General features: G+C 47.9%; 1 protein-coding gene across 3 annotated transcripts in view; it reads right to left on the reverse strand.

Annotated features, from left to right (window-relative positions):
* The window catches only part of PLEKHH2 (pleckstrin homology, MyTH4 and FERM domain containing H2), a 233,094-nt gene that overhangs the window by 84,173 nt on the left and 133,585 nt on the right, over positions 1–15,336 (reverse strand). For all 3 annotated transcript variants that reach the window (XM_056568139.1, XM_056568140.1, XM_056568141.1), the window contains exons 4-5: positions 6,219–6,368; positions 4,446–4,529 (exon numbers count right to left, since the gene is read on the reverse strand). In XM_056568139.1, coding sequence (XP_056424114.1) covers positions 4,446–4,529; positions 6,219–6,368 — 234 coding nt within the window. The remainder of the gene's footprint in view (positions 1–4,445; positions 4,530–6,218; positions 6,369–15,336) is intronic.

Here is a 15,336-nt window from a genome sequence, read left to right on the forward strand (position 1 = left end):
GAACAAAATCAGAAACATCACGTTCAAGACGGGCCGCCAGTAATGCCGGGAGATTAGAAGTAGAGTCTTGCGTATTCCAGGATGTCCTGCTGTCAAGGAAGAATGACGCCATTTCAATTCCTTGCATCTCAATCTGGCAGGCACAAAGGATTTTCCCGGAGGAACTTGCTGAATTTGGGCAGTAGCGGCAGGAATAAAACTGTCAGGAGGAAGGATATGCCTAGGCATGGAGTCCAAACCAATATCGTCAGAGGACCTGGAGAGAGCATCTGCTCTGATGTTCTTGTCTGCTGGACAGAAGTGGAAGAAGAAGTGGAACCTAGAAAAGAACAGTGACCACCTTGCCTGGCAGGGGTTCAAACGCGGAGCAGACTGAAGGTATAGAAGATTCTTATGGTCGGAGTAGATGCTGACCGGATGAGAAGAACCTTCCAATAAATGTAGCCATTCCTCCAAAGCTAGCTTGATAGCGAGGAGTTCATGATCTCCAATGGAGTAATCCCTCTCAGCAGGAAAGAAAGTCTTGGAGAAGAACCCACAAGATACAGTCTTGCCCTTGGCATTTTCCTGAGTAAGAATGGCACCCACTCCAATAGATGAGCCATCAACCTCCAAAGCAAAGGGCCTCTGCGGATCAGGTCTTGTAAGCACGGGAGCAGGGGCAAATGCAGACTTGAGGCCAAGACTTTTGAAGGATTCGAAGCCTTCTTAGTGAGAGCCACAATTGGAGCAACCAAGGACGAAAAATGTGGGATAAATTGACGATAATAGTTAGCGAATCCCAGAAAGCATTGAACATCATGTAGGCCCAAAGGACGAGGCCAATCCAACACTGCAGACAACTTATCTGGATCCATCTGCAGGCTCCGATGAGAGACAATGTAGCCAAGAAACGGAAGACTAGACTTCTCGAACAGACATTTCTCCAGTTTGGCATAGAGATGATTCTTCCGTAGTCACTGAAGAACCAGACGAACAGGAGCACGATGCTCCTCTAAGTTGGAAGAGAAGATCAGGATGTCATCTAGGTATACCACAACACAGGTGTAGAGAAGATCACGGAAGATATCATTGACAAACTCTTGAAAAACGGCTGGAGCATTGCAGATACTCAAAATGTCCGTCACAAGTATTGAAGGCTGTTTTCCATTCATCTCCATTACGGATAGGAATGAGGTTATACGTTCCATGTAAGTCCAACTTGGCACCATGTAGACGGTCAAAAAGTTCTGAGATAAGAGCTAGTGGATAAAGGTTCTTGCCGGTGATTTTGTTAAGTCAATGCATGGACGGAGTGAGCCATCCTTCTTCCCTACAAAGAAGAAACCAGCTCCAGCAGGAGAAGAGGACTTACCGATAAATCCCTTTTGGAGATTCTCCTGGATATACTCAGCCATGGCTTTGGTCTCAGGAACCGATAGATGGTATATCCTTCCATGAGGAGGAGTGGTACCAGGCAGAAGATCTATATGGCAGTCCTAAGGACAATGTGGAGGCAGAGACTCAGACGGTTTTATTGCAGAAAACATCAGAGAAATCTTGGTAAGGTGGAGGCAGATGAAGCAAAGGAGGAGGACGAGAAACAACTTTAGGCTGGACTGGACTGAGACAAAGATTTTGACAGAACTGTCCCCAGCGAATAATTTCTCCAATTCTCCAATCTAGTTGCAGAGAGTGACGTCGGAGCCAAGGAAGGCCAAGAAGAAGCTCAGAAGTACAGTGAGGCAGTACATAGAATTCAATCTTATCTTTATGCAAGACACCCACTTGCATGATGAGAGGCTCATTATGGAATAGCACCTTACAGTCCAAATTTTGTCCATTAACAGAGGAGATGAACAAAGGCTTGGCAAGCCAAGTAACAGATGATATTTGTGGACGAAAGAAGCATCAATAAAGTCACCTGCAGATCCAGAATCAAAAAATGCTGTCACGCTGAAGGAAGACTTGGCAGAAGCGAAGACTGGTACAGAAATAGTTAAGCAAGGAGAGGTGGTATTCACACCTAGGGACGCTTCTCCTACGTGCCCTAGATGCGAGCGTTTTCCCAGATACTGTGGACGAACAGAACAGTCTTGGAGGAAGTCATCCAGGCTAGCACAATACAAACACAAATTCTCACTGTGTCGTCGTGATCTCTCCTGTTGCGTAAGACGGGAATGATAGGGAACTTGCATAGCCTCTTCGGCAAGAGGCTCAGGAAACTGTAGAGGTGGATGTTGAAACACAGGTGCCAGGTGAGGATATCTCCGTGTTTGGGCTGGTTACCTCTCTAAGCGCAGTTCTTCCTGCCTCTCAGCAAAACGTACATCAATACGAGTGGCCAGGTGGATAAGTTCAGTCAGAGAAGAAGGAGGATCACGTGCAGCCAGGGCATCTTTAATCCTGCTAGACAGTCCTTTTTTGAATGTGGCACACAAGGCCTCATCATTCCATGCTAGTTCTGAGGCTAGAGTGCGGAATTGAACCGCGTAGTCACCAATGGAAGAATTCCCTTGACATAGGTTCAGCAAAGCCGTCTCAGCAGAAGAGGCACATGTGGGTTCCTCAAAGACACAGCAAAATTTTGCCAGAAAAGCAGCCAAGTTGGAAGCTACCGGATCACAGCGGTCCCAAAGGGGTGTAGCCCAGGCCAGGGCTTTTCCGGACAGTAGGCTAATAAAAAAGGCCACCTTAGCACGTTCTGTCGGAAACAGTTCAGACATGAGCTCCAAATGCATGGAGCACTGTGTAACGAAGCCTCTGCATGACTTGGAATCACCGTCATATTTAGAGGGTAATGGTAGACGTAGCTGGGAGCCAGAAGACAGTGCAGGAGCTGGAGGAGGGAATGGAACAGGTTGTGGGTGCTACTGCTGTTGCAAGGCCAAAAGCTGTTGTATTATAGCAGACAGTTGGGTAAGTTGCTGCGCCTGTCGGGCCAGTTGCTGAGACGTACCACAACAGAGGGAAGATCCGTGACTTCAGGCAGGGGTACCTCAGCGGAATCCATGGCCAGATCTTCCTGTAACACTCACGTTTCAGAAGACAGGAACAACAGTGGATGTGGATCCGCTGGACCTGTGTGGCAGGTGACTCAGACCGTACCAGGGAGCGGAGTCTAAGGTGCCGCTGGTTTTCACCAGAGCCCGCCGCAAAGCGGGATGGACTTGCTGTAGCAGGCAGCACCAAGGTCGCTACCCCTGGCACGGCTCGACCACGCAGGCGGCTGAGGAGATGCGAGGCATAGGAGGGATAAGGCAGCTCGTAGCCAGGATAGCAGAAGGTCAGGGCAGGCAGCACAGTAGCATAGTCAGGATGTAGCAGGAGGTCAGTAGGCAGGTGGTAGAGGAGCAAGGTAAGGTCACAGAGCAAAGAATCAGATACACAAGGCAACTCTCAGGAATGCTTTCTCTCAGGCACAAGGCAACAAAGATCCGGCAGGGAAGTGTGGGAGGATGAGGAATTTATCAACGAGCCACAGGTGTACTACACTAATCCAGCGCACGCGCCCTAAGGGACGGGGACAGGCGAGCCTGAGCAGAGAGGCAGAGCTGGGGGCAGAAGAAGCACCTGGTGAGTGACGGATGGGAATTCGCATGCAGGGGCGTACCATGATGCGAGTCCCAGCCCCGCCGGTGGCAGCAGGTAACGGGACCATGCACTCATAGCCAGCATGTGCGGCCGGAGTGCATAACTTAACAACGTTCATCTGTTCCCAAGGTATAGCACAATCTTGCAATATGCAAATTAACTCTTAACTTCACTGAAGGTGGGTTTGAAGATCTCACCCTTTGGTGACCCTTATCAGTGGGTCGGGGGAGCCAAGAACAGACCCAAGTGATGGTGTCAGAGGTGCAGATAATCTTTAAACTTGACTCCAGTGCAGTTTTATACTTGACTCCATTGTGCTTCATCTCGGAAACGGCTGAACGGATTAGCGGTAATACATAGTGTTACTCATCATCACTCTCACTAACCAACTGTATATTCAGGTTAGTGGGGTTAATCGATCTGTCAGTTCCTCTTTAAGGGTTTTCTAGGACTTTTTGATTGTGATGGCCTTTCTTTTGAATATAGGCCATCATTTTTTGGTGAGAACACATTATAAATAGGATGAGCTACAGAACCAGATACAGCCACTCATACAGACAGCGTGCTTATATAAACAATGAAGAGAACACAATGCACATTAGGCACCACATACCTCTCACTATTCGAATTGGCAGGGGCTCCATAGATTGGACCCACCAATCAAACACTGATGGCTTATTCTAAGGATAGACATTATTATAGTAGAATATCCCTTTCGAGAGGAACTGTCAACTTTCCAGACATAGTTGTTTTAGAAAACACTTGAATATGAAAATGGAATAATAATTCTGGAGTATCTTTTCTTAGAACTCTACAGTGCATGTTTTACTGTCATAGTAAGTTAAAAAGAATGGAGTAATTCTGCCACACACCTCTCTCAGCTTTCCCGTTACCCAGTCTTTAATTTTTGCTGCTTTGTCTTCTATGATCTTTGCTTCTTGTATCCGTATTTGTTTCTACAGGGATTCACAAAAAAGACATTTATGTTACTTAAAGGCTATGGACATCTTTGAAGAACAATTTTTTTATTCTTGCTTTGTACTTATTATGATGCAAAAAAAAAAAAAAAAAACACTTTATAGGTGTTTACTTAAAAAATGCTTTGTTCCTCTTCTTTGTGCTCTGCTTTCCCTGTACACTTCTACACAGCCTATATGATTTCCCCCAGAAAACTGCCTTGTTTCTGCTTTCCTCTCTGCCTGCAGCCTGTGTAGGCTGCCTTCCATGTGTGCTCTCTCCTCTCTCCATACTCCCTGCTGATATTTCTAAGAAGAGAAGAAAGTCTGTCTTACAGATTTATCTTGCAATCTTGACCCTTTCACTTTTTTTTTTGTTCTGTTGCAGCCTTGAGTTAAAAAAAAAAAAAAAAAAAAAAAAAAAATCATCTCCCACACCAAAATTCTTCACTTAAAGGGGTGCTCCACCCCTAGACCTCTTATCCCCAACCAAAAGATAGATGATAAGATGTCTGATCGTGGTGGTCTGGCATCTGTGACCCCCTGCGATCTCCTTGCAGCACCCTGCGTTCTGAATGAACTTGGTGCGGCGGCCGTGGTTGTGATGTCACGCTACGCCCCCTCCATTCATGTCTATGGGAGGGGTGGTGACTGCTGCCATGCCCACTCCCATATTCATGAATTGAGGGGGCATGGCATGAAGTCGGGGGGGGGGGGGGGGAGCATGGCGAGGCATCACGACCACAGTCACCCTCACCAAGCTTTCTTTCATAACATCGGGTGCTGCAAGAAGATCGTGGGGGGCTCAGACGCAGGACCCTGCGATCAGACATCTTATCCACTATCCTTTGGATAGGGAATAAGATGTCTAGGTGCGGAGAACCCCTTTAGTAATTCATAATGACAAAAACAATGTTAGAAATATTTCATAATTTATTGAAAGGAAAAAACTAAAACATTGCATTGAGATAAGTATTCAGACCCTTTACTCAGTTGAAGCAGCTGGCCTGGCAGGCCAGGACAGAATTCCCAGGGTGTCAAGCATCGGGGATACAGGCATGTGGGGCAAGCTGTAGCTATAGATGGCTCTAAGTGCAGCAACAGACTTAACAGAGATGGAGCAGAGCTGACTAGGTGTTTTAGCAGGGCTGCAGATGTAGGAACAACAGAGATGAGGAACCCAAATGCAGCCAGATGCAGCAGGTTGACAGCAGACAGAGGCGTGGTCAACAATCCTGGTCAGGCACAGGAGAATCAGTCAGATACTAAGGGATAAGGCTGAGGCTGAGTAAGGAAACAGGCAAGGTCATACACAGGTTCTCAGTAGCAGATCAGACACCTTTAGAGGATCCATTAGAGAGCACACACTGGCTCTATAAGTCTCAGCCAGTTTTCGTGCACAACCCCTAGAGGAGAGAGGGGAAACTGCAGCAATGGCTAAAGCAGCAGGAGAGAGTCCAAAGAAAGAAGGCCAGCGTGCATAGCAGAGACATGGGACAGAAAAGTAAGAGCCAGGATGTTACATTCGTCACCAAAATTTGCAGACTTTCTACATTATTACTGTCCATTGTAAATGCCTACTTACTTGTCTGTCTTGTATTGTGCTTGCCTAGTGTATCCAATAGAAGTAATGTAAATGGTAAAATATTGAATATAATAAAGTTAATAAAACATATGAGGGTTTCTCACCTGCTCTTCTAGTTCTTGCTCCAAGCATTGGATAATCTCATCTTTCTCTTGTACTAATACCTCCAGTTCTTGACTCTTTTTATACCATCTCATCTCGGATTCGCTGGTGTGCACGTCAGCAGCCTTCAGCTTTTCTTCCATAATCTGAACCTACACAAAAAACAAAGACCCTGAATGACAATGGTGAATACCTAAAAACAACATCTGCGGCCCTGTTGAAACTAGGATGTTTTGAGATGTAATCACTAGTGTTGAGCGGCATAGGCCACATTCGAATTCGCGAATATTCGCGAATATATGGACGAATATTCGTCATATATTCGCAAATATTCGCATATTCGTTATATTCTCGTTTTTTCGCATATGCGAAACTTCCCGTATGCGAAAATTACCATATGTGAAAATTAGCATGTACAAAATTAACATACGCGAAAATTCGCAAATGCGAAAATTAGCATATGCTAATTTTCGCATATGCGCATTTTTGCACGCCAGTCTCACACAGTAGTATTACAGCCTTCTTTACACCACACAAGCTGGAAGCAGAGAGGAGTGATCACTGTGATGTGTACTGTGAAGAAAAAAATAAAAAATAAAACGAATATTCGTAATTATGAATATATAGCGCTATATTCGCGAAATTCGCGAATTCGCGAATATGCAATATTCGCGAATAATATTCGAATTGCGAATATTCGCGAGCAACACTAGTAATCACAGGACTATGCACATTCTTCAAGCTAATACTTTGGAGAAACAGTAATGATGCTCATAGTAACTGTCACGATGCCGGCTGGCAGGTAGTGGACCCTCTGTGCCAGAGAGGGATTGGCGTGGACCGTGCTAGTGGACCGGTTCTAAGCCACTACTGGTTTTCACCAGAGCCCGCCGCAAAGCGGGATGGTCTTGCTGCGGCGGTAGTGACCAGGTCGTATCCACTAGCAACGGCTCACCTCTCTGGCTGCTGAAGATAGGCGCGGTACAAGGGAGTAGGCAGAAGCAAGGTCGGACGTAGCAGAAGGTCGGGGCAGGCAGCAAGGATCGTAGTCAGGGGCAACGGCAGAAGGTCTGGAAACACTGGCAAGGGACACACAAGGAACGCTTTCACTGGCACTAAGGCAACAAGATCCGGCAAGGGAGTGCAAGGGAAGTGAGGTAATATAGGGAGTGCACAGGTGATAACTCTAATTGGAACCACTGCGCCAATCAGCGGCGCAGTGGCCCTTTAAATCGCAGAGACCCGGCGCGCGCGCGCCCTAGGGAGCGGGGCCGCGCGCGCCGGGACAGAACAGACGGGGAGCGAGTCAGGTAGGAGAGCCGGGGTGCGCATCGCGAGCGGGCGCTACCCGCATCGCGAATCGCATCCCGGCTAGCAGCAGGATCGCAGCGCCCCGGGTCAGAGGACGTGACCGGGGCGCTGCAGCGGAGGAGGTGAAGCGAGCGCTCCGGGGAGGAGCGGGAACCCGGAGCGCTCGGCGTAACAGTACCCCCCCCCTTGGGTCTCCCCCTCTTCTTGGAGCCTGAGAACCTGAGGAGCAGACTTTTGTCAAGGATGTTGTCCTCAGGTTCCCAGGATCTCTCTTCAGGACCACAACCCTCCCAGTCTACTAAAAAAAAATTTTTTCCTCTGACCTTTTTGGCAGCCAAAATCTCCTTGACCGAGAAGACGTCCGAGGAGCCGGAAACAGGAGTGGGAGGAACAGATTTGGGAGAAAAACGGTTGAGGATGAGTGGTTTGAGAAGAGAGACGTGAAAGGCATTAGGGATACGAAGAGAAGGAGGAAGAAGAAGTTTATAAGAGACAGGATTAATTTGACACAGAATTTTGAAAGGACCAAGATAGCGTGGTCCCAACTTGTAGCTAGGGACACGGAAGCGGACATATTTAGCGGAGAGCCATACCTTGTCTCCAGGGGAAAAAACGGGGGGAGCTCTTCTTTTCTTATCCGCGAACCTCTTCATGCGTGAAGAAGCCTGTAAGAGAGAATTTTGGGTCTCTCTCCATATAATGGAAAGGTCACGAGAAATTTCATCCACAGCGGGCAGACCAGAGGGCAAGGGGGTAGGGAGGGGGGGAAGAGGGTGACGGCCGTACACCACGAAAAATGGGGATTTGGAGGAAGATTCAGAGACCCTGAAGTTATACGAGAATTCGGCCCATGGAAGGAGATCTGCCCAGTCATCCTGGCGGGAGGAAACAAAATGTCGCAAATAATCACCCAGGATCTGGTTAATTCTTTCTACTTGTCCATTGGACTGGGGATGATATGCAGAGGAAAAATTTAATTTAATCTTGAGTTGTTTACAGAGAGCTCTCCAGAATTTAGACACGAATTGGACCCCTCTATCCGAGACAATCTGCGTAGGCAACCCGTGAAGACGAAAAATGTGTACAAAAAATTGTTTAGCCAACTGAGGCGCAGAAGGAAGACCAGGAAGAGGAATGAAATGTGCCATTTTGGAGAATCGATCAACGACCACCCAAATAACGGTGTTGCCACGGGAAGGGGGTAAATCAGTAATAAAATCCATACCAATCAGAGACCAAGGCTGTTCGGGGACAGGCAGAGGATGAAGAAAACCAGCGGGCTTCTGGCGAGGAGTCTTATCCCGGGCACAGATAGTGCAGGCTCGCACAAAGTCCCCAACATCCGTCTCCAGAGTTGGCCACCAATAGAAGCGGGAGATGAGTTGCACAGATTTCTTGATGCCCGCATGACCTGCGAGATGGGAGGAGTGACCCCATTTGAGGATTCCGAGGCGTTGGCGTGGAGAAACAAAGGTCTTTCCTGGAGGAGTCTGTCTGATGGAGGCAGGAGAAGTGGAGATCAGGCAGTCAGGTGGAATGATGTGTTGCGGAGGGAGATCAACTTCTGAGGCATCCGAGGAACGAGAGAGAGCATCGGCTCTAATGTTCTTATCGGCAGGACGAAAGTGAATCTCAAAATTAAATCGGGCAAAGAACAGAGACCACCGGGCCTGGCGAGGATTCAGCCGTTGGGCCGACTGGAGGTAGGAGAGGTTCTTGTGGTCGGTGTAGATAATAACAGGAAATCTTGATCCCTCCAGCAGATGCCTCCATTCCTCAAGTGCTAATTTAATGGCTAGAAGTTCTCGATCCCCGATGGAGTAGTTCCTCTCCGCTGGAGAGAAGGTCCTAGAGAAAAAACCACAAGTGACAGCATGCCCGGAAGGATTTTTTTGTAGAAGAACAGCTCCAGCTCCTACTGAGGAGGCATCAACCTCCAATAGGAAGGGTTTGGAAGGGTCAGGTCTGGAGAGCACGGGAGCCGAAGAAAAGGCAGACTTGAGTTGTTTAAAGGAGTCTTCTGCTTGAGGAGGCCAGGACTTGGGATCAGCATTTTTCTTGGTTAAAGCCACGATAGGAGCCACAATGGTAGAAAAATGTGGAATAAATTGCCTGTAATAATTGGCGAACCCCAAAAAGCGTTGGATAGCACGGAGTCCGGAGGGGCGTGGCCAATTTAAGACGGCAGAGAGTTTGTCTGGATCCATCTGTAGTCCCTGGCCAGAGACCAAATATCCTAGAAAAGGAAGAGATTGGCATTCAAACAGACATTTCTCAATTTTGGCATAGAGTTGGTTGTCACGAAGTCTCTGAAGAACCATACGGACATGCCGGCGGTGTTCCTCTAGATTGGCAGAAAAAATTAGGATATCGTCCAGATATACCACAACACAGGAGTATAATAGATCACGAAAAATTTCATTGACAAAGTCTTGGAAGACGGCAGGGGCATTGCACAGTCCAAAGGGCATGACCAGATACTCAAAGTGTCCATCTCTGGTGTTAAATGCCGTTTTCCACTCGTCCCCCTCTCTGATGCGGATGAGGTTATAGGCGCCTCTTAAGTCCAATTTAGTGAAGATGTGGGCACCTTGGAGGCGATCAAAGAGTTCAGAGATGAGGGGTAAGGGGTAGCGGTTCTTAACCGTGATTTTATTAAGACCGCGGTAGTCAATGCAAGGACGTAGGGAGCCATCTTTTTTGGAGACAAAGAAAAATCCGGCTCCGGCAGGAGAGGAGGATTTACGGATAAAGCCCCTTTTTAGATTCTCCTGGACGTATTCGGACATGGCAAGAGTCTCTGGGGCAGAGAGAGGATAAATTCTGCCCCGGGGTGGAGTAGTACCCGGGAGGAGGTCGATAGGGCAATCATAAGGCCTGTGAGGAGGTAGAGTCTCAGCTTGTTTTTTGCAGAAAACATCCGCGAAGTCCATATAGGCCTTGGGGAGACCGGTTACTGGAGGAACCACAGAGTTACGGCAAGGGTTACTGGGAACCGGTTTTAGACAGTTCTTGGAACAAGAGGACCCCCAACTCTTGATCTCCCCAGTGGACCAATCCAGGGTTGGGGAATGAAGTTGAAGCCAGGGAAGTCCAAGGAGAATCTCCGAGGTGCAATTGGGGAGGACCAAAAGTTCAATCCTCTCATGATGAGATCCGATGCTCATAAGAAGGGGCTCCGTGCGGAAACGTATGGTACAGTCCAATCTTTCATTATTTACACAATTGATGTAGAGGGGTCTGGCGAGACTGGTCACTGGGATGTTGAACCTGTTGACGAGAGAGGCCAAAATAAAATTTCCTGCAGAACCAGAGTCCAAGAAGGCCACTGTAGAGAAGGAGAAGGCAGAAGCAGACATCCGCACAGGCACAGTAAGACGTGGAGAAGCAGAGTAGACATCAAGGACTGTCTCACCTTTGTGCGGAGTCAGCGTACGTCTTTCCAGGCGGGGAGGACGGATAGGACAATCCCTCAGGAAGTGTTCGGTACTAGCACAGTACAGGCAGAGGTTCTCCAAACGGCGTCGTGTCCTCTCTTGAGGTGTCAGGCGAGACCGGTCGACCTGCATAGCCTCCACGGCGGGAGGCACAGGAACAGATTGCAGGGTACCAGAGGAGAGAGGAGCCGAGGAGACGAAACGCCTCGTGCGAACAGAGTCCATATCTTGGCGGAGTTCCTGACGCCTTTCAGAAAAACGCATGTCAATGCGAGTGGCTAGGTGAATAAGTTCATGTAGATTAGCAGGAATTTCTCGTGCGGCCAGAACATCTTTAATGTTGCTGGATAGGCCTTTTTTGAAGGTCGCGCAGAGGGCCTCATTATTCCAGGACAATTCTGAAGCAAGTGTACGGAATTGTACGGCATACTCGCCAACGGAAGAATTACCCTGGACCAGGTTCAACAGGGCAGTCTCAGCAGAAGAGGCTCGGGCAGGTTCCTCAAAGACACTTCGGATTTCCGAGAAGAAGGAGTGTACTGAGGCAGTGACGGGGTCATTGCGGTCCCAGAGCGGTGTGGCCCATGACAGGGCTTTTCCGGACAGAAGACTGACTACGAAAGCCACCTTAGACCTTTCAGTGGGAAACAGGTCCGACATCATCTCCAGATGCAGGGAACATTGGGAAAGGAAGCCACGGCAAAACTTAGAGTCCCCATCAAACTTATCCGGCAAGGATAAGCGTATCCCAGGAGCGGCCACTCGCTGCGGAGGAGGTGCAGGAGCTGGCGGAGGAGATGACTGCTGAAGCTGTGGTAGCAACTGTTGTAGCATAACGGTCAGTTGAGACAGCTGTTGGCCTTGTTGCGCAATCTGTTGTGACTGCTGGGCGACCACCGTGGTGAGGTCAGCGACAACTGGCAGAGGAACTTCAGCGGGATCCATGGCCGGATCTACTGTCACGATGCCGGCTGGCAGGTAGTGGACCCTCTGTGCCAGAGAGGGATTGGCGTGGACCGTGCTAGTGGACCGGTTCTAAGCCACTACTGGTTTTCACCAGAGCCCGCCGCAAAGCGGGATGGTCTTGCTGCGGCGGTAGTGACCAGGTCGTATCCACTAGCAACGGCTCACCTCTCTGGCTGCTGAAGATAGGCGCGGTACAAGGGAGTAGGCAGAAGCAAGGTCGGACGTAGCAGAAGGTCGGGGCAGGCAGCAAGGATCGTAGTCAGGGGCAACGGCAGAAGGTCTGGAAACACTGGCAAGGGACACACAAGGAACGCTTTCACTGGCACTAAGGCAACAAGATCCGGCAAGGGAGTGCAAGGGAAGTGAGGTAATATAGGGAGTGCACAGGTGATAACTCTAATTGGAACCACTGCGCCAATCAGCGGCGCAGTGGCCCTTTAAATCGCAGAGACCCGGCGCGCGCGCGCCCTAGGGAGCGGGGCCGCGCGCGCCGGGACAGAACAGACGGGGAGCGAGTCAGGTAGGAGAGCCGGGGTGCGCATCGCGAGCGGGCGCTACCCGCATCGCGAATCGCATCCCGGCTAGCAGCAGGATCGCAGCGCCCCGGGTCAGAGGACGTGACCGGGGCGCTGCAGCGGAGGAGGTGAAGCGAGCGCTCCGGGGAGGAGCGGGAACCCGGAGCGCTCGGCGTAACAGTAACTTGAGTCGGCAAAGAAATCAGAGACTTAAGCCAAAAGATTCAATTCTCAGTACAATAAAAGAGAAGTCACAATTTTGTATATCACTTTAATGGATTTTGTATCACGAAAGGTAATGTAGTCTTTCTAAGGCTTACTCATCAATGTTTATCTGGCATTAAATGTAGGTTTTATGGGGATTGTCAAATCCGGACATATTAGGTATACCTAGGGTACACTACGGCCTTTGGTGTAAAGAGTGGCTCTCTGTCTGGAGGACTCTGCATGACCATGTACTTCATTGAAATTATTTGAAATATTTTTTTCTTTCTAATCTGTGTTTCATGGTTAAAGTCCAGCTGCTCTACATAACATGTAACTATTCCACTGTGGGTTGCCCGCAGTTAAAAAATCTGCAGCGGATTTTGATACCATTGACTTCAATGGGTCTGCAAAAAATCCGCAAATCTGCCACTATTGTGTATTTCCGCAGAACAATTGAAGTCAATGGTACCAAAATCCGCTGCAGATTTTTTGCGGTGGTCGGCGGTCATACTGCACTCAGCCAATCACCGGCCACAGCGAAGTCCCGACTCGGCCGGCGATAGGCTGAGCGGCAGTGTGAGAACACTTCAAGACACACAATTCTTAACTACACCGGCACCTGCTGTTGGGGCCGAAAACGTCACACTGCCGCTCAGCCTATCGAAGGCCGAGTCATTGGCCGGTGATTGGCTGAGTGCAGTATGACTCGCCGACCACCGGCAACCAGGAAGAGGATTGCGGTGGAGGCCAGAGCCGGTTACTGGAGGCACCGGGGGAGCGAAGGAAGATATGTACCTGTTTATTCTGTTACTGCAGGCAGTATGGAGGATAATTTTCCCATTCCGGAGTTCTCCTTTAAGCAGTCTGCAGCACAGAAGCCAGGATACGGGGATAGAGCAGTACCTTTGCACTGTTCTCCTTTAAGCAAGACTTAGAAAGTCCATGCAATCCTCAGTATGGTTTTAATATTGCTCATCTTTGTGTCTATGTGTATCCTGGTAGTAGAACAATAAGCTTTCTAGCTGACATTGAGTATCTTTCTTTAAAGGGTACCTCTCATCAAATAAACTTTTGATCTATTTTAGATAAATGAATGTTGAATAACTTTCCAATAGCATGTTAATGAAAAACATGCTTCTTTCTATTGTATTTTTCCCGATCAGTCCTGTCAGCAAGCATTTCTGACTCCTGCTGGAGTCCTAAACACTCAGAGCTGCCAGCCTGCTTTGTTCACAGCCAAACAGGCTGTGAACAAAGCAGGCTGGCAGCTCTGAGTGTTCTCTTTTGTGAACAAAGCAGACTGGCAGCTCGTAGTGTTTAGGACTCCAGCATGAGTCTGAAATGCTTGCTGCCAGGACTGGTAGGGAGACCCCTAGTGGTCATTTCTTCAAAGTGGAAAATTTAATAGAAAGAAGCATATTTTTTAATAACATGCAATTGTAAAGTTATTCTGCATACATTAATCTATAATATATGAAACGTTTTTTGGATGAAAGGTACCCTTTAACAGTGCCGGAAGCTCTTTTGAGACTTTAAATGACAAGTTTAGGTATCCTGAATATTTATATATATACAAATGCTGCTAATTTCAGCATCCACATCCTTTGATCGGCAAATTCTGCTGTCCTGTGTAGCCTACCTGGCCTGTCTTAGTTTGAGAGAGAGCACTTGTTGAATAAAATGACTGTAAGTGTTCTGTCCCACCATACCAGTGCTAGGACAGGCAGGGCAGTATGTACAGCAGTCTTTGCTGAGAAGAGATATGACTGCCTCATGCATGGGACAGATATTTCCAATGGAATAATCCGTCATGTATCTGCATCAGGAATTTCTGATATAGATTTGCACTCTGTATGCTGTGGAAATTCTACTGTGTGGAATTCAGCACTAAATACACTCCCATTATTTTCTATGAAAATATGCTCTGCAGTTTACGTAGCGCATATTTTCCCAGTGCAAACATGTAAATCTGCCCAGAGAAAAAAAAGGTGACCATTATATAGTGTTACGCCGTGTTACGTATAGTGTTACACTGTGGCAAAATCTGTGACATAGTGAGTGAGGGTCCATCATATGCACAGGGCTTATGGTTCTTTTTCCATATGCGGATTTTCTAATTTCAAACATGGTTTGGGAGAGAAATTCATGCAAATTTCATTGCAGATTCTGCTCAAAAATCCATGTAAAATTCTGTTGTGTGAACATGCAGATAGGATCCCAATTTCTCCTTCATAAAAGAAGACTGGGGAACCTTTCTCCCCGACAACTGGCAGCCTTCTATTCTGCTCAGCCAGTATAGTGTGCGCAAGATTTTGAGTAAGCCAAGACTTCACAAACACACACTCACCTTGAGGAAATTTTGAAAATGGATAAATTGTCCCATCTAGTAGGTTGTTTTTTCCCCCCTGGGTATTGCCAGAACCACAACACTACTGCAGTTTCCTAATATACTAAGTAAGAAAGGTTGGAAGACTGCAGGATCAGACTACACAAGGTTTGTTTGTAGTCTGTAACCAAGGAGACACATAGGTCTGAATAGCCACTATATATACAAAATGATAGGACTAATGGGCTCATCCATCATAAATTTATGATTTAAGTACGTACCTGCCAGACAGTAATGGACATGCGCAGGAAGGATCCGTGTTTGTCTTGGGGTTAGATGGCTATGTTGTGAGATTACC

Source organism: Hyla sarda, chromosome 3 (genome assembly GCF_029499605.1).
Source record: "Hyla sarda isolate aHylSar1 chromosome 3, aHylSar1.hap1, whole genome shotgun sequence".
Classification (NCBI taxonomy): Eukaryota; Metazoa; Chordata; class Amphibia; order Anura; family Hylidae; genus Hyla; species Hyla sarda.